This window comes from Dromiciops gliroides, chromosome 5, assembly GCF_019393635.1.
Source record: "Dromiciops gliroides isolate mDroGli1 chromosome 5, mDroGli1.pri, whole genome shotgun sequence".
Lineage (NCBI taxonomy): Eukaryota > Metazoa > Chordata > Mammalia > Microbiotheria > Microbiotheriidae > Dromiciops > Dromiciops gliroides.
In genome coordinates, this window is record NC_057865.1 from 301,310,789 (window position 1) to 301,329,884 (window position 19,096).

The 19,096-nt window shown below is 53.6% G+C and overlaps 1 protein-coding gene across 1 annotated transcript in view; it reads left to right on the forward strand.

Moving 5' to 3' along the window:
- CELSR1 (cadherin EGF LAG seven-pass G-type receptor 1) overlaps nucleotides 1–19,096 on the forward strand; it is a 142,567-nt gene that overhangs the window by 39,263 nt on the left and 84,208 nt on the right. The window contains exon 2 of the mRNA XM_043967738.1: nucleotides 12,631–13,269. Within this exon, the coding sequence (XP_043823673.1) occupies nucleotides 12,631–13,269 (639 nt within the window). The remainder of the gene's footprint in view (nucleotides 1–12,630; nucleotides 13,270–19,096) is intronic.

The window sequence follows — 19,096 nt, forward strand, 5'->3', positions numbered from 1 at the left end:
TGATCGTCACACAATGCTCTTGATACTGTGTAGTGTTCTCCCGGCTCTGCTCTCTTCACTCCACGGCAGTCATTTGGGGTTTTCTTGGCAAAGATACTGGAGACGTTTGCCGTTTCCTTCTCCAGCTTGTTTTACAGATGAGGAAACTGAGACAAACAGGGTGAAGTGACTTGCCCAGGGTCACATCGCTAGTGTCTGAGGCTAGATTCAAATCTGAGTTCAAACTCAGGAAGATGAGTCTTCCTGACTCCAGGCCCAGCGCACCAGTTAGCTGCCCTCTGACTCTATTGCCCATGCTTTTCCCCTACTGCTTTTTTACATTTAGAGAAACTGAGGCCCAGAGAGGGAAAGGGATTTTCCAAAGGTCACAAGCAGAAGAAAATGGTGGCCGAGATTGGAACTCAGATCTTGTATGTTCCAATTCAGTGGTGTGTCCACCATCCACACTGCCTCCCTTTCCCCTGGTGGCAGTTGGGAGCCACGGCAGACTTTTGAGCAGGGCAGTCAGACCTTCACCTTTCTAGCAGCAAGTCTGAATACCACAGTCGTTCACATAACACAAATGAGGAGAAGAGGATTGATCGGTGGGGCTGGGTACGGCACCTCAAATATTTATAGTGGAAAAACCACTACGGTTCCTTTGTCTTGGAAGGGCGCCCACGTGGAGTCTGGCAAAGCTGCCTGCAGGCTCATACTGGGAGGGGAGGTGCAAGACCTGGGGATTCTTATGGCCCTGATATTGTTGGCCTCTTGAATGTGGTAATCCCTTAAGCCCCAGCCAGAATTAGAAATAAAACACCTTTGTAGGTTCTTAATTTGATGCGGCTTTTACAGATCGGTAATTAGCTTAATGAGGCCGATTGGAGGAGGGGTGACCTGCTGTCTCACAGACACCATAGGGGCCTGCACGGAGACTGTTATATGCCCTGCTACCAGAGAGCTGTGTGACCTTGGCCAAGTCCCCTCCCTTCTCTGGAGACAAGCACCTCAGAAACAAGCCTGGAGAGGTGGTCTGGAGCCAGGGAGGGAAGGGTCTTGAAATCCAGACAAAGAAGCTGGTATCTTATCCCCAAGGCAAGCCCCTGTAGGCTTGATGGGAAAAGAAACTTCTCTATTAGTTCTTGAACTCTCTCATGAGGTAGTGAGTTCCCTGTCACTGAAGGTCTTCAAGCAGAGGCCAGGTGACCACTTATCAAGAACCTTGTAATAGGGATTCTTGTGAAAGGGCACTTGGTCTGAACAACTGTGGGGGTCTCTTCCAACTCTGGCTTCCTTTGATGCTGTGAGCTCACTCCCACTTTTCCATCCCTGGAGGACAGAGTCCTGGGAAGGTGCCAAAGCATAGAGTTTCAGAGTGGGAAGGGGCTCCTTTAGGTGGGGGAAGGTTGGGAGGGCTCGTCTCATTTCTGACCTTTTTCTCCCTTCATCTCTGATGCCATCTCTGTCTCTCTCTGTCTCTGTGTCCCTGTCTCTCTCTCTGTCTTTTTTTTTTTTTTCTGGGTGAGGCAATTGGGGTTAAGTGACTTGCCTAGGATCACACAAGTAGTAAGTGTTAAGTGTCTGAGGCTGGACTTGACTCCTCGTGACTCCAGGGACGGTGCTCTATCCACTGTGCCACCTAGCTGCCTCCTCTCTGTCTCTTTTTTTGTGGGGCAATGAGGGTTCAGTGACTTGCCCAAAGTCACACAGCCAGTAAGTGTCAAGTGTCTGAGGCTGGATTTGAACTCAGGTCCTCCTGACTCCAGGCCGGTGCTCTATCCCCTTCGCCACCTCGCTGCCCTCCTTCTGCTCTCTCTTCTGTCTCTGTCTCTCTTTCCTTGTATAGATCATCCTACCATCAGAGCGTCAGCTCTTCGAGGGCAGCAGCTGCCACTGTTTCCTGGCATCCCCCTATTCCAGCTGACCACAGCGCAGGGGCCTGTTGGGTTGAATTTGACTGAATCCTTGACAGCTGGAGGCCCTTCTCTGTTGGGATGGGAGGCTGGCCTGAGGGCCCTCTTGCAAGGACTCTGTGTTTTCCTAAGCTATCGTAGTGTGACTGAATGGAGACTTGGGGTGGACAGGGACCCGACTCTCACCCTCTCTGGGTAAATGTTTGATGGGTATGGAGTCTAGCGACCTCCCCTGGGGGGTTCAGGCTCCTCAGCCCAGGGGGTGGCTGGGCACTTGGTTAATAGTTACAAACCTTGCTCCATCATGGGAAAATACCTCCCCCCCATGCCTAGTGGTCATTAAACTGCAAGCCTTCCCCCCCCCCCCGTCCATTCCCAGAGGACATTTCTTCTGTTTCTGATTAATAGATGAACTGGGAGAGAGACTCCTTTGGTCACTCATTATCCTGGCTAGAAAGAAGGGCCCTTCCTTCAGTAGCGCCGCCGGGTGTAAACAAAGAGTAATTGCTTACTTTGAAAGAATTAAGTTACTGGTAGGAAATTTTAATTGGCCTATAAACCCCCACCTCCATGCCCACTCTGGGCTGGTGGCCCCCACTGTGACGGCGGGAATACTTCCTTAATTGTCCATTCTGGATGTGGGCTTGTCCCTTCCTCATCCTTGAGCCCCTAAAAGGGCCCTTGGGGAGGAACAATAATGACGATGAACCCCTGACTCTCAGGGCAGAATCGTGGGGCAAGGGTGAGAGGGGACCTTTGGGAGCCTAGAAGGACGTCCCATCCAGCCCCATCTGGGAGTTTCCTCATCTGTGGGACGTAAGGGCTCCGAGGTCCCTTACTTTCCAATCCCTCCTCTTGTTTCCAATGCTAGTTACTGTGTAAGGGCAGGAGTTAAACCAGAGAACCCATTTACCTACCCTCAGGGCCCAGACCTCGCTGGGCTTTCTGGTCTCTTCTCTTCCTAATGGTGAGTGTGGAAGGAGCTTCTTGCTTGTCCTAAGTGTGAGGAGCGCTTGTGTTTGATCTGCACCAGCTCTGTCCCAGGGAGGCGCAGGAGGCCCTTGGCAGTTCTGGGCCAGGACACTCTCATTCCTTTGCCTGCCTCACGCTATCAGAGCAGATTGGTCAGGGAGCCCGGTGGTTAAGGATGTGGCATCTTCAGAGCACTTCCTGAAGGAGGGGGGGCGGGACGGATTACTGTCGGCTCTGGAGGACCAGCCCCTGATTAGGCAGGAGCAGCAGCTTAAGTGGGCTGTGATCTCTGCTAAGCCAAGGCTGGGTTGTACCTTTCTGGCCTCCCTGTTCCTCGAAGGCACCCATCGCCATCCCCTAATCACTTAATGACAGGATAGTCCTCATTAGACAAATCTTTTGTCTGAGCCCTTCATTGCCTTAGAAAGACCCTAATACAGTCTGGGGAAGAGCAGGAGAGCCTAGGGAAATGGCAGGCTCAGGCTCTCCAGCACCCGGTCCTCAGTCCTGTCCTGGATTCTCAAGGGATCTGGCTTCAGGCCTGGCAATACGGACGCTCTGAAGTGCCCCAGCATGGAACTGTGGCCTCCAGAGCAGCTCCCGAACACGGGCTCTGCCTCTAATCAAGCCTTCTACACTTTAAGATCCTTGATTCCAATCATGAAGGCTTGGGTTCAAATCCTCCTGCCCCTTCACTTACTTCGTGATCCTGGCCAAGTCACCTGCTATCTCATTGCCCCCAGGCAACCATCTGAGATGATTAAATTGCAGTACAGGTTCAGAGCTGGGTGGCTCAGTGAATAGTGTGCTAGACTTGGAGACAGGAAGACCTGAATTCAGATCTTACCTCAGATACTAACTTAGCTGAGTAACCTGCTCTCACCTGACCAAGGTGAGATGCCAAATCTGGTCCTTCCTCCCTGGATGCCCCCTTCCCTTCACTCCCCACTCGCCTTCCCCTGGCTGTCCCAAGAGGCCCCCGGACTCTGAGCCCAGACTCTATCCTGCCCTCCCGGGGGCCCTATATTTCTGGGCAGGTCGTTCAGAACACCCCACTTTCTGACTAGGGCCCAGGTTTGGCTGGGGCAGCCTCTAGGGCATCTGGTTGTTCAAGTGCCCAGGGCCATTTGAGCATCTCCAGACCAGGAGTCAGGGGACCAGGTGTGAGATCATCCTGGCTCTGCCCCTTTCCTAGCCACAGGAATTCCTGAACTCCGAGTCTGACTTTCCCTATCTGTGAAATGGGTCCGATGATCCCAGGAGCACAGATTTAGAGCCGAAGAGACTTCAGAGGTCACATGGCTCAACCTCCTCATTTTTTTTTTTTTAAATAGGAAATGGGATTTTGTCCAAGGGCACACAGGTAGTAAATAGTTGGGGCTGGATTTGAATCCAAGATTCCAGACTGCAGGCAGCTCCAGGGCTGTTTCCACAGGACCCTGTATTATGCCTCTATCTGCCCCACTGGGCTGTTCTAAGCCTCATGTGATTGGATAGAATGGCCTTTGGAGTTAATGTGGGATCTCCCCTCCTCCCGCATTTTTTGGGGGAGGGTGAGATGTTTAACCCAAAGGAAAGAAGGTCTCACGGGGAAGACTCTGGTCCTTGGCCCCTGGCTACCGGAGATCCCAGACAAGCCCCCTGCCCTCTGCAGCCTCCCTTCCCTCGTGTGCAGGATGAGGAGCTTGGATATGGGCTCGGAAGAATGAGGGAATTGAGCCGGGCCCCCCAAGGTGCTTCCAGCCACAAATCATCAGACCTGAGGCAAAGGAGTCGTGAGGGGAAGCTACCCCGAGCTCGAGGCTGGTTGGGGATGCTGACTTTGCTTCGTCCGAATCCCAAGGCCGGCCAGGCCCCCAGAGGACATGTGGCCCAACCTGGACCTGGGGGAAGGGGATCTCCTCGGCCCGCTCCCCAACAATGCCTTCTGGCCTCTCCTTGGAGCCCTCCACTGGTGGGGAGCTCACTACTTCTCAAGGCGGTCCCTTCCACTCTCAGCTCTCATGGGAAGGAGAGTCTTCCATAGACCAAGCCCCAAATGGGCATCTTGGTAACTCCCCCTCTGCTTGGTTCTGCCTTTGGAGCCAAGCAGCGGGAGGTCGTTCCCAGTGACTCTGGGCTCCCCAGCTTGCCACAGTTCACAAGCCTGCTTGGGGTCCTTTAGAGTTGAAATGATTTCCCCTGGGTCCTGCTTCTCTGTGAACCCCATTTCTCTTATTGCTACCGAGGCGGAAAGCTCAGGAGAGAGACCTCCGCCCCCTCCTCTCCTCCCTCGGTCCTCAGCCTCAAAACCAGGTGCCCGCCATCTCTTCATTTGGGCCTCTCTCCAAGGGAGGCCCAGTGCCTGATTTCACTGAAGGAGGCAGCTGGCTTTCTTTCTCCCTTGGGCAGTGGGACGTTCCCCTCAGTCTTCTGAGTATCGGCTTTGTTGGGGCAAATTCCTACTTAAACAGGCCCAGATTCCTGGCTGGAGAAGCGGCAGCCGGGCTCCTGCCAAGGCCAATAGCTATTTTGGTCTTCGGGAGATGCTTCTGTCAAAGGACCTGGGCGAGAGTGGCCTTGGGTGACGGGAACGAGTTCAGGGAGTTGGGGAATATGGCAATTGGACATTCGGCAGTGGTTGGGGCAAGAGAGCCCCTTCAGTCTCAGCCTCCTCCCCAGCCCCCCACATCCAAGCCCTCCTCCCCCCCCACACGTCACGGGCCTCCCACCCGGCCCAAGCCGGCCCCCACTGCCTCGTCCTCCACTCAGCTATCCCTGATCTTTCTGCGGCTCAGGCCCCTGCTCACTCACCTTCAGTGGCTCCCGCTTCCTCTGAAGATCCCTTGCATCATCTGGCTCCAGGCCTTTCCAGGCTTGTTACAAATTCTTCTCCTTCTCCCATCCCAGGTTCACCAGTGATCAGAGGGCCCCTGGGTCAGGCTCCCCCTCCCCACTTCTGCCCTTCAAGGCTCATCTTGATGGCCACCTTCTTGGCTCTTCCTGCCCCTCCCGGCCCGCTCCCCTTCAGTAGAATGTAACCTTCCTGAGGGTAGGTGCAGTCTTCAATGGCGATAGTGATGTCGCCACTATTTAATAGCGCTAGGTTTCTTTGTCTCCTTTGGGCCTTGCCCAGTTAGAGACTGACACATAGTAGGCACTTCAGTCCTTGCTAGGTGGCCTTGGGCTATCTCTCCAAGGTTTGCTGTGTGACCTTGGACAAGTCCTTTGCCCCTGGCCCTGAGAGGGTTGGACAAATGGTCTCCGAGGACCCCAGAGCTTTCGGGGCAGGGTTGAATTCAAACCCTCCTCGGTTTCCAAGACCTCTTTGGGTGATTGCCAGGTGCTGTGCCCCTGCCCCCGCCGCGCCCCCTGGCTGCTCATCCTTCTCCACTCTGTCCTACCTGTCAGGGCATGAATCTGGGCTCCAGGCCAGCCCCTCCCTAAACTGAACTTGAACCAGACAGGCGGGAGGCAGACTGGGGTTTAGACCTGCCCGCACCTTCCCGGGTTTCACAGGGAGCTAGGATGGCAGGCCTCCCCCTCCCCCCCTCACTGGCCAGCCTGGGACCGGCCAGCCCTTAAGCCTGGCCACAGAGGGAGCCTCTTTCATTGGGCTTCCCCATCACAGCGTGGGTCCCATCGCTTCATCTCTCTTCACACAGAAGGCCAGGCAGGTGCTCAGTCTGAGTTGGTTCCCTGTCCTTCCAGGAGGGTCCGTCAACTCGGCTCTGCCAGCACTTACAAAGGACCCGCTCTGGTCCTTGCTGGATACCCGGACAGCCAGGAGGGGTGCAGGCCCTGCCCGTGGGGGGCTCCAGGGAGTAGGGAGACAAAAATGTAACAACAGCCTGTGTGCCCAAGCTACTTCCATTCTATGTGCAGAGACTGTATGAGCACAGATGGCTAAATCAAATGCAAAGCAAAGTTGAGGTTGGGGCTGGGGACGAAAGAGGGGGAGGCCCAGGTCACACAGGAAGTAAGGAAGGGACACAACTGGGCTTCTACACCGGCCCTCTGGCTCCAGAGCCGGCCCTCTCCACAGTATGAGGTCGGCTGAAAAGGCAGATGCCCCAAAAAGGAGCATCTCTTTGTGTTTTAGGGATCCAGGGAGGCACGGCCCAGTCTAGCAGCTAGCGATGTGGATTGGGCTGGGGAGAGACTGAAGGCCATTTCTATAGGGAAGGTCATGAAGGCAGGTTGTGAGGAAGGAGGATGCTGGGACTTGGGATGGGAAGGGTTGGGCAGAGGGCATGCCTGTGTGGCTGGAGGTGCCCCTGCCGCAAAGGGAAGTTTGGGGGAGACATGGATCTGGGGGGGTCAAAGGATAACGTCCCTTTGGACACGCTGAGCGTGTGATGCTGGTGGGTGCCGTCCTGGGTGCTTGGGAGCCTTTCCCCTCTGAGGAGCCCTGCCAGGCTCTGGTCCCCGTTTGGCCCCCAAGCCATCTGGAGGTGGCGTCCTTGGCACCTTTGCTGCCGGCCGAGCCAGAACCCTTCTCTCCTTCCCCCCAAACCCCACGGCCGGCTCTCTTCCCTAGGCCAGGTTTTCCTGGGCTCGGGATTAGAGCCTCCCAGAGTCCGTCCTGGGTCGTCAGAACTAATCAGCATTTCAAAGGGCAGTAATAACAAGTGAAAACTAACTCTGGAGCCAATAGCCCCAAGGCACCCCAGGGTGTGACCGCAGCTGCTCACCGCTGATTAACCCTTTCCTCCCCAGATAACGCCAGCCAGCCTGGCTCTCTTTCCCCAGCCCTGGGGCTGGCTATGGCCCGGGGGGATGTGACAAGAATCTTTCCCTCTGGGAGCCCCAATTTCCTTCTGTAGGAAATAAAGGGACTGGGCCCTGGGGCCCCTCCCAGCTCTTCCACACGAGGTCCCAAGGTATCCCCTGCCTCCAACCTCGGCATCTGTCCACACTGTTCGAAGCCTTTCTGCCTCCTGGTACCTGGCTGAACTCCCCTGCCTTTCCCCTTCCCTAGCAGAGGTGGGGCCTTCCCTGCAGGCTTATCCCCTTTTAGTACTTACACGAGTTGTTTATGAGGAGACGTTTGCTCATTGTCTCCTCGTTGGACTGGAAGCCCCTTTGTAGCCTTAGCATGGTGCCTACCACTCAGTAGGTGTTTAATAAATGCTTACTGTTGACTTCATATTCCTTGTTCTAATGTTCCTCCCAGCTCTGACCTTCCCTGTTCTCAGGTCGCTCCAGCTCTGACATTCTATAGTCTTTTGGATTGTTGTGGGTTTGGAGGAGGGGATCTCCCCACCCGTTCTAAGGCCCCTCTGAGTGTCTGCAGCTTCTCTCTTGTTCCCGGCAGCTCTTCCTCTTTTCCTGACTCCTTCCCTTTGCTTTACAGGCTTTCTTTCTGTTTATTCATCGAGGGTTCCCCCTCCTCTGTTCTTAATTTTAGAAGCAAAGAACAGAATGTTTTGTGTTTTGTGTCTCATTTGTGTGCGGCCCTCTGCTGATGTTGCTTTCTCTGGGCATCTGTGGGTCCCCAGCCCAGCCCCATGGGCGATTTAGGGGAAAAAACCCCAAACTAACCCAACTCTGGAATGTTCAGCCTGATCCTAGGAAGTTCTGCAGCTTCCCCTGAACCCAGCAAGGAAGGAAGGAAAATGGGCCAGAGAAGAATGGCATGCCCACATCTGGAGGCTCCTCTCAGCCTCAGTCTTCTCGGCCATGAAATGGGCATCCTACTGGTACCTGCCTGGCAGGGCTGTCATGAGGCCCCAGTGAAACAACACAGATGGCAAGAAGGCTTTGAAAAGCTGAGGAGGACCTAGGCTTGTGGTGCCATCATTTTTATTGGGATGGGGGCAGCGTGGCCTGGGGTGGGGCAGAGGCAGGAAGACCTAACCTGGGGCCCTGGACATGGCAGACCTGAGGCCAGTCTGCACTGGCCAGGCAGCTTTCCTGGGCTGGGGGTTTCTGAGTGCACTGAAGTCACAGGCTGAGTCTCCGGCCAATTATTCCTATTCATTGCTGTTATTATTACACAGCTGGAGGTGGGTGAGAGGCATGGAAGGAGGGCTGAGTCTGGGAGCTGGGTCCAGCTCCTGCTTCTCTCTGCCTTGGTCTGGGGTGCTGGACCAGAGGAGAGGGGGTGGTGAGGGGGCTGGGGTGTGTGACTGGAGGAGAGAAGCATGAGGGGGACTCAGCCCAAATCTGCACTTGGGAAGGGGATTGGCCTTTTTCTGCTTGAGAGAGGGCGGGGCGGGGACATGGAAAGAGGCCAGCTCAGGCCTGATGGGAAAGCTTCCATCAGAGGGCCTGGGGTCAGTCTGATGAGTCATTAACCTCGGTGTGCCTCTGTTTCTCCCTCTGTAAGCGAGGGGCCCTTTCAGCCCTAAATCTACAGTCCTTTTTGGGACTGAGGGGGAGCTCTCCCACGGGAGGATGCCCCCTTGGGTGGTAGTGAGTTACCCATCCCTGAGTCTTCAAGCAGAAGCTGCCTGTCTGTCTGTTCCATGTGCCTTCTGATTCCTCTCCCCACCCCCAGCTCCAAGAGTCTGTGACCACAGGAGGAAGTGGTGACACTGGCCCGTCTGAGCTTAATTGGCAGCTTGGGATGACTCCATCTCCGGGGGATGTTGCTCAGAGGCAGCACCTCTGGTGGTCCCAGCCTTGGGCTTTGGGGGGGGGTGCCCAGAATGAGTCCCCGGGGGTCCTGGCAGTGGGGGCTGGGCCTCAGCCCTCCTGGGGTGTCCTGGGACCCCCCAGCAGCCAGAGTAGGTCTGTTCTTCCTTCATAAGCACTTCTCAATGGTGGGTGCTTTTCTGGTGTCAGTGGCCCTGTGGTTACTAGGCCTGAGAAGGAAAGGGCTCTGTATGTCCCATGCATGTGCAGGTGTATGTGTGTGTATTCAGAGAGCCTGATGGTCCCTTGGGGAGCCTAGACTTAGAACTGGAAGGAGCTTTAGTGATCATTTGACAGAAATGGAAACTGAGGCCAAAGGACTTACCCAGTATCTCACAGGCAGTAAGTGTTAGAGCTGGGCTGGAACCCAGGTCTTCCCTACACCAGACCCAGCACTCTTGGGAGTATTTAGTCATGGTGCAGAAGGGGCACACACTGAATTTCTAAGACCTGGGTTCAAATCTTGCTTTGACGATTTGCTCTCTCTGTGCCCAGGGTGAAGTCCCTCTGCCCTTTCTGAGTCTCAATTTACTCCTCTGTAAAATGAGGCTGTTGGACATAGCCCTTCCAGCTCTGATGCTCTGTCCCTCTACTAGGCTGCACCCCACATTTTATGAGGGACCCTGCCAAGCTGGAGCCAGCCCAGGGACTGGAGGTGATGTCATGTGAAAGAGCCCTTTAATCTGGGAGAGAAAGAGCCTTTGGGTGGGGCCCTGATTGCATTCATATGGAAGTGGGATTAGATGTTTTCTGCTGGGCTCCAGGAGGCAGAGCTGGGCACAATGTGTGAGCTTGTGTGTGGGCTGCTGCTGGAGGTAGTGAGCTCCCCATCAAAGCCAGCTCCCTGCAAACCTCCGGGCCTTTGATTCTGATTTTCCTTTGAGAAAGATGCCGACCCCCTCCCCCTCCAGCGGCTGCCCTCCAACTTAGCAGCAGCCGGGGCGAGAAAGGGGAAGGAAGGCACCTGGCCAAAGGCGGGCAGCGGGGTCTCATCATACCCACCCAGGGGGTGATGTCGGAAGCAGGTCTGAAGCCTCGGGTTCTTTGCCGCCTTTTGGACCCGGGGCCTCAGTTTCCTCTTCTGCCTCTGTCAACTGAGGCTTGCCTGGCTCTGAATCCTCCCACCTCTTTGAGGGGCTAATTTTATGATCATCTCATTATTTTTAATTAATGTCATGCTCTATTGTGTTCTTTATTTCAAAGAGCTTTGTCTTTCTGGGCCGAGAGGCTTTGTTTTGGTTCTTAGGAGAGGGGCCCAATCCCACCCTCCATGGTCTGCGGCCCTGGCAGTGCCCAAAGGGAGAGGATGGGGTGCTGCATGCTAATGACCCGCTCTGTGGGCTCTGTGCCTGATCCCTGTGTTTGGTGAGAAAGAGCGGCAGCCTGGCAGCCTGGCAGCCTGAGCCTGCTCCTGCTCCCGATCCTGCTCCCGGCCAGACCCGGGAGGGAGAGACCTTAATAACCGTGATTGACAGGGTCAGGGCCCTGGCCCCAAGATGGCGGCCTCTGGGCCCTGCAGCCGAGCAGGCTGGGAATGGGCTGCCTTTCCAGGCCACGTCCGTCATTCCTCAGAAGCCGGAGTGCCCCTCGCGAATGGGCCCTGGGAGGCTCATCACTCTTGTCACATTCCTTTCTCCTTCGAGCTCCTGGAAGCAGAGCAATGATAGGAGCTTGGGCTTTAGAGCTCGAGGTGTGGGGATTCTAGAGCCAGGGCTGTCCTCAGGGAGCTTCCCTTCCCCCGGGGCAAACAAGTGGCTACAAGATCCTTACAACACAGTTCCTGGGGCCTCAGTGGTGGGAGAGTCTCAACTGCTGTTGAGGGGCCCCGAGGAGAAGAGGCCCAGAAAAGGGGCGCTGGGCACGCTCCCCAAAGGAGCCATTTCCCCTAAAACTTTGCATATTTCTGTATAAACCAGCACCCTGGCCCGAGGCTGGCCATGAAAGAGGGTGGTCATCCCCATTTTACAGGTGAGGAAGATGAGGCCCAGAGATGGGAAGCCTTTGCCCAAGGTCGCCCATTTAGGGAATGGCTGCCTAGGATTTGAATCCAGGACTCTTGGTACTCTTCAGCACTTGTTATATTGTGCGGCTGCCTTGTGTCTCTCGTGTGGATCCCGAGGGTTTCTAGAAGTCAGAAACACGGGGTTTGGGGGATGTGTGTGTGAGTGTTTTGTAAACAGAGTCACCCACGTGTCTCTACTAGGGAAGGGTGAGCAGGCTGATTTTTGTGCTGTTTAAACGGGAAATGTGTTCCGCGCCCTAAAGCACAGGGTGCTCGCGGCGCAATTTAACACGTAATTCCCCGGGAGTCTTTCGTGTTCTGCAGAGGCGTCTGCTCAGGGAGGCCAGAGATGGGGCCCCCGTGGCGTCTCCCCTGGAATGAGGGCTCAGACCCAGCCAGAGCGAAGGTCTCTCAGTTCAGGTAGTCTCTGAGCTCGGTCCCACCTCAGCCAGTGAGTGTCTGCAATGGAGTGTTGACGTGGGTCCCTTCTGAGGGCAGGCCCTCTGGGAGCCCACCCCAGAGCTGGGGCTGGGGCCGAGGGTCATGAAGATCAGGAGGCCACCGCCACAGCTGCCGGGACCATAGATCACCCGGCGTGTCATCGGCCTTCCTCCTTACGCAGCCAGTCTTGTCTGTTTTCTGAATCAGTCCCGGAGCTCCCTGGAGGCCAGGTCCGTGGTCCCGTCTGGGGGCTCTCCATGGCACTCAAGGACTCCATTATTTGGAATGCTACTGAATGCTGCCTAATCTTTATCAATACTTTCATAATAGCTTTCCAATCGATTGATGGATGGATGGATTGGTTTGCTAACATACTCACCAGCCTCTATGTGCCTTATACTAAGAATTTGGGGGATTATTTTAAAAATATTTCTATTGATTTCTTGTTTTTATATCACAGTCATTTCCAATATACACCCACTAGCCATTCCTTATAATCCAGAATAAAAGAGAGAGGGAAAAATAACAGTTTAGCCAAATTAACCAACATTGCAACCATGTCCGATATTGTATGCAGTGTCTCATAGCCATAGTCCCCCACCTCAGCAGAGGAGGAGGAAGAAGACCTCCGCCTTGTTTGGGGCCGGGTTTCAGCTCTGCCCACCTGAGCCAGGTGTCTGAAGTAGCGTCTGTCCCTTCTTGCAGATGGCATCCATAGCGTCACGGCCCTGTGCACCCTGCGGGTGACCATCATCACCGACGACATGCTGACCAACAGCATCACCGTGCGCCTGGAGAACATGTCGCAGGAGAAGTTCCTGTCGCCGCTGCTCTCCCTCTTCGTGGAGGCTGTGGCCGCCGTCCTGTCCACCACCACCGACGGCATCTTCGTCTTCAATGTCCAGAACGACACCGACGTCAGCGCCAACATCCTCAACGTGACCTTCTCGGCGCTTCTGCCCGGGGGCGTCCGCAACAGGTTCTTCCAGTCCGAGGACCTGCAGGAGCAGATCTACCTGAACAGGACCCTCCTGCGGCTCATCTCCACCCAGCGCGTGCTGCCCTTTGACGACAACATCTGCCTGCGGGAGCCCTGCGAGAACTACATGAAATGTGTGTCGGTGCTCAAGTTCGACAGCTCGGCGCCCTTCATCAGCTCCACCACGGTGCTGTTCCGGCCCATCCACCCCATCAGCGGGCTCCGGTGCCGCTGCCCGCCGGGCTTCACTGGGGACTACTGCGAGACCGAGATAGACCTTTGCTACTCCAACCCCTGCGGCAGCAACGGGTTGTGCCGCAGCCGCGAGGGGGGCTACACCTGCGACTGTCACGAAGACTACACAGGTAGGTGTGTGTGTGTGGGGAGGGGGCCGGCTAGAGGCTCCGGGGGCCGGAGCGGGCGATGGGGGAGCCAGGCTGGAGAGCCCACCATGCTGGGGCTGCGTGCCTGCCCGTCAGGCCTACCTCTGGGTGTGAATTCCAGCCCCGAGGTTTACTAGGGGTCAGGAGGAGACAAGGAGGAAACCGAGGTTCAAATCCTCCTGCGGTTACTTTCTGCCTGACCAACCTTGGCAAACCTGCTTAGACCCCTTCGGTCTCCGCTCCCTCCTGTGCAGAACGAGGGTGGGCATCTGGGTGATCCCCGGGCTCTCGGGCAGCTCCTCAGTCGATGCTTCTCCAAGGCAGAGGCTCCACCTTTCTGTGTGTCCTGGACCCCTTGAACACACAGCCTGGGGAAGCTGAGGAGCATGTTCAAAATCAGACCCACGGGATCCCAAAGGAAACCCGAATTGTGCTCAAATACGATTCTCAAAATATGTTTTAAAAACCAAAAACCCAAGTTTACAGAGCCCTGCCTCTGGGTTGGTGCATTTCTTTAGGACACCGTTTCTGCATCTGTCTGATCCCGGCTGTGACACTATCTGTGTGACTTTGGGAAAGTTATTTCCCAAGCCTGACCCTTAGTAAATTGGAGACAATTACGCGTGCACCCATCAATCTTGAAGGGGGGAGGGGACAAATAAAAGTAACTCTGCAAACTTTCTTTTTTTTAAATTTTTTTTTTTAGTGAGGCATTTGGGGTTAAGTGACTTGCCCCGGGTCACACAGCTAGTAAGTGTTAAGTGTCTGAGGCCGGATTTGAACTCAGGTCCTCCTAACTCCAGGGCAGGTGCTCTATCCACTGTGCCACCTAGCTGCCCCACTCCGCAAACTTTCGCTAAATTTTTCTGTGCCAAGTGTTGGAATACAGACAAAAAGCTGTGGGCATGTTCTCAGCCCTCGGGGAGCTCCCCTTCTATTGGAGGGAACAGCATGTTCCCAGAGGAGCTGGGGGGTTGAGGATCAGGAAAAGTTTCCTGGAGGAGGTGGTACCTGAGCTGTGCTTTAGAACAAAGCTTCTTAAACTGTGGGTCTGCAAACTTTGGTAGTAAACGTGATTTGTGTTCCTATTTTATATACCCATATACCCGGGGTCACATACAAATTTATTGGGCTAAAAGGAGTCGTGAATAGAAAAAGCGTAAGAAGCCCTGCTTTAGAAGGAACTTGTGTGCTCCCTTGGAGTCCTCCCATCCAGGGAGGGGCTGCCCCATCCATTCTAGCTTTGGTCCGTCCAAGGACTAGAAGTTTCTCCTTACATGAAGCCTAAATTTTTAAAAAGAAAGAACCCAACTCCACCTCCCCCTTAACTAGGTCCCTAAGCGGGGTGCATTGGCAGTGGTGGGGTGGAATTCTGACTGTTTACAAGAACATTAGCTATAGACTTGGGAGGAACCTAAGGACAGCCTATTTAAACTGGGAGGGACCCTAGAGGTCATTTTCCAGGTGAGGTAAGTGATACTCAGGGAAATGACTTGGCCAAAGTCACACAGAGAATAAGTAGCAGAGATGGGCTCAAATCCAGGTCAGCTGTGGTCAAGTCCAGGCTCTTTCTAGACTGGTTTCTCCCTCCATCCTTCTCCCAATGCTGCCCAGGTGGGCATTCATGGGAGGGGCTGCTCTTCCAGGACATCAGCTCTGACAAGGCTCCCTTTTCTTTGCCTGCGCATTTCATAGTTTGTTTCCTAAAATCTAACTCTGAACAATCATTGATTGGCGTTGGCAGGAGAGTGATTCACCCAAGGTCACACAGGCAGCGAGGGAGGGATAGAGTCGAGATTCGAATCCAGCCTCCTCCAAGTAGAAATCCAGAGCTCATCTAACTGCACAATGAGTGAAAAGAAACTCTGGCCATCTGGGAAACCAACTTCTGACCGTTTCCCCCGATGATAATCTACCCTTTCAAGAAGCTCTCCGTGGATTAGGCTGGTGTTTGGTGCATACCAGGGATAACTTTTGGATATCTCCATGTCCTTGTTTGATGTGCTTAGCACAAACACGTTAGGAGGAGTTAGCTTCTTGTTATCTGCGACCAGGATGTTTTACCCAGTACATAATAGGAATCTGCCTGGTATAGGATGTGGATTTAAAGTCTTAGGTGGCATTTAGTAGCAGGAAGAGAGAGGGCGACCAGGAATTGAAAGAGCCCAGAGGGGATCAGTGGTTAGGGAAGTAGACTTCAGGAATACCTGGGCTGATGGATGTCTCAACAAGTGATCGGAAACAGCTGGTCTGGAGTGGGGAACAATGGAATTGGAAGGGCCGCCCCTAGACCTTCAGGCCTGTCCCCCAGTTGTCTCATGCCAACCCGAACCCCGAGCCTCCCTCCCACTTTAAGTCAGAGGAGAAGGAAGGCAACGGAAGAATAGTTTGGTGGAGAATAATTCTGGTGAGCAGAATGAAGGAAATACAAACATGTATCTCCACTGACCCCCTGCCCCACTGCCTGTCCTCCATCCTGAGCTCCTCCCAAGATCCCAGCCCAGCCAGGTTTCTCTCTCTGTCTCTCTGTCTCTGTCTGTCTCTCTAGCCCAGTTTTACCAATTCAGGAATCAGGTTAAAGGCCAACATGTCGGCATGGATTCTGCGGGTTGCCCAATGGAAGGATTTCCCTTGAGAAGCCTTCCATCATTGGAGGTCTTTGGGCTCAGGCTGGAAGGTGACTGGCTGGGGATGATGAAGAGGAAGGTCAAGAGTTTGGACTAGATGCCGTGTATGTGCCTCCCAAAATGAAGAGTCTATGATTCTACTCTATCGATGCGATCAGTGGTGTCAGACTCAAATAGAAACTGGGGGCCACTAACTGGTGCATAAGGATCCCTACCAGCTGATTACTGGCTTAGAAAACCACATAGTAACATTATCTATGTTCTGTTGCATGCTTATTTACTTTGCTAAATATTTTCTAATTACATTTTAATCTGGTTTGGAGGGAATGTTGTAGAGCACTTCTTTGATACTTCCAATTCCAATGAACATCCCACCATTGGCCTGGACATCCCCAGAGTAATCGAATTAGTATCTAGGAACAAGTAGGAGAAAGTCCTTTCTCCCCATGACCTCAGTTTCCTGGTTGGCAAAGGAGAAGCCTGGATGTGGGGATGTTGTGGGTCTCCTGGTATCATGGCTCAGTAGATCATAACCACTTGTGCAGACAAGGAACATGAGGCTCAAGGTTATTGTCCCAACTTTGGAGATGAGGAAACCACACCAGTGAGGCTCTGGGCCAGGCTTCTCCTGTTCCCTTGGTCATTAGGGGGTCTTGTGGCTCTCCGGGAATTACCCTTACTTGGTTCATGTTTTTCATTTGCTTATTGGTGTGCCTGTCATCTCCTTCCCCACCCCCAAGAAAGAGAAGTCCCTTGAGGGCAGAAACAGACCCATTGTGGGACTGAGGCTCTTAGTAGCCATGTGGAATAAGTGACTGATCCCCACCCAGTCCTGTGGCCAGTAAATGTCAGAGTCCCGACTGGTGCCCAGGACTCCTGGCTCCCTCTCTGGGTCCTTTACTCCCCGACCACGCCTTCCTTGTTACTAGAATATGCCCAGAGAAGATGCCTGCCACAGGAATTGTGTGCCTCACAAGTTTGGGACTGATCTCTGGGGAGCAAACGGTGCTGCCTATGAGAGCTAGCAGGAGAGCGTTTGGGGCAACGAGCTTGACAGTACATACCCCGACGTAGCTGGTGAAAGTGTCGTCATTCCCTTTGTAAAGAGGGGCAAGTGACTTGCTCAGGGCCATACCACCCTGTCAGAGGTGGCACTCACACACAGGTCCCCTGAGTCCCTCTTTCCATTAGGTCTGTTTCCTCCTTTGAAGGAGAAACCAAGGGTCAGAGAGATGGTGACTCTTGCCCAAGGCATCATGGCTAGTGGGTGGCCGAGCTGACCTCTGATGCCCAGGTCAGAGTGCCAGGTGTGGCACTGGGCAGCGGCCCCCCGGAAGCACTCACTGGTACCCCTACTAGAGGAGCCTTGGTCAGCAGACTCACGGGTCCCCAGGCTGAGCTACTTAGAAGACTAGTGATAGGCAAAGTGTGTATCCATCATCGCCGAGAAGGGGCCGGAGCCCCTGAGAAGGCCCTTCCAGAATAGCGCTGTCAGCTCCCAACATATGATACGGCTTTCAAGAACAATGTCCCCATCCTCCCTCGGCCTTGGGCTTTGAAGCTCCCAGGTCCTATCGGTGTCATGCTAATCGGCCATACCCGATGAAAGTGTCTCTGTCTTCAAGGGTTTTGTGTTACTGCTCATTGGGGAAGCTGAGCTCCAGGGGCTCTCACTGGTTTTGAGCTTGGAACATGCCCAAGTAGAGCTTGGAATGAATACCTGGCCTGGCCTTCCCTTCCGGTGGGACAGGAAGCGAAGGGGCAGGAGACATGATAATAAATAATTGGATGGAGGAAGGATGTAATTTAACTTGCGGGAAAAGCAAGTGGAATTTAATGCTAGAAAAAAATTACTTTTGATAACTCCTTTCTTGTGTTTCTGAAATAATCGGGGGCCTTTCAAAATGTCACAAAATTCCAGAGGATGCTGGAAGTCAGTCACCTTGGTCCACTGCAGAGCCAGAATGCATTTCTATCCAGGGCAACGGGTTATGAGGTTACCGTCCTTCATGGCTCTGGTGGGATCTTCCCACCACCTCAGGGATCAATGGCCACCATTCTCACCACCATTAAGAAATACCATCATAAATTGTGATAGCTGGAAAAAAAATGCCTGGCTGGTCGTGAGGCAGCAGATGCCTGGTAGATTGTTGGCCGATTGTCGTTCAGTTGTGTCCCACTCTCTGTGACCCCATCTGGGGTTTTCTTGGCCCAGCTACTGGAAGGATTTGCCATTTCCTTCTCCAGCTCATTTTACAGATGAGGAACTGAGGTAAACAGGGTGAAGTGACTTGTCCTGGGTGACACAGCTAGTGTCCGAGGCTGGATTTGAACCCAGGAAAAAGGAGTCTTCCTGAATCCAGGCCCATGCTCTATCCACTGTACCCCCTAGCTGCCCTTGGATTCTTTCTCATTGGGGAGGCCCTCACTTCCATCACATCTCTGCCCTCTGTTGTCTTATCGGGAAAACTGAGGGGATTAGATAAGATCTCTGAGGTCCCTCCCAGCTTGGACGTCCCCTGTCCTAAAGTCCTGTCTCTGGCATTCCATGTCCTGATGTTCTTCTAACCTTTGGTACTGTTATGCCCAGGTAGATTTAACATACGAAAACAAGGGAGGTCACTGAGAGGAGAAAAGTAAAGATATAATTCTGGACTATCCAGGATGTGTTAGAGCCAGCAAACCTGTTGTTACATTGTCAGTGTGAGCATTTACACCTCAAAAATCAACAAGTGCTACAAGTTTGGGCTTGATTTCTTGTTTTGGTGATTGTCTAGACTAAGAATGTGATGGAGATGGAGAAAGCATTCTTAATGAAGAGTGACTTTACAAGGGTAGCCTATATACATTTTATTTTAACAACCAGAAAGTTGGTTATTAAGCATTTACTAGCACACCCTGATTTTGGTGTTGTCTGAAGGCATTGAAGCTTAGAGAGGCCCAAGGTCAGCCAGCCAGTCAGTGGGAGAGCCAGGACTCATATCCAGGTCCCCAGGCTCCAAGCACATCCCAGGGCATTACAGCTGACTGCAGAATGAACCATTGTGGGGGTGGGGGCCTTGGAAGATGGTGGTAATCAACCAGTGGCTCCATGCTCTCCTCTCCTGCCCTGTACTCTCCTCTTTTCCTTTATGGCTTTAGAATATTAAATGTCAGGGCTGGGAGGGGCCTCAGAACAGAGG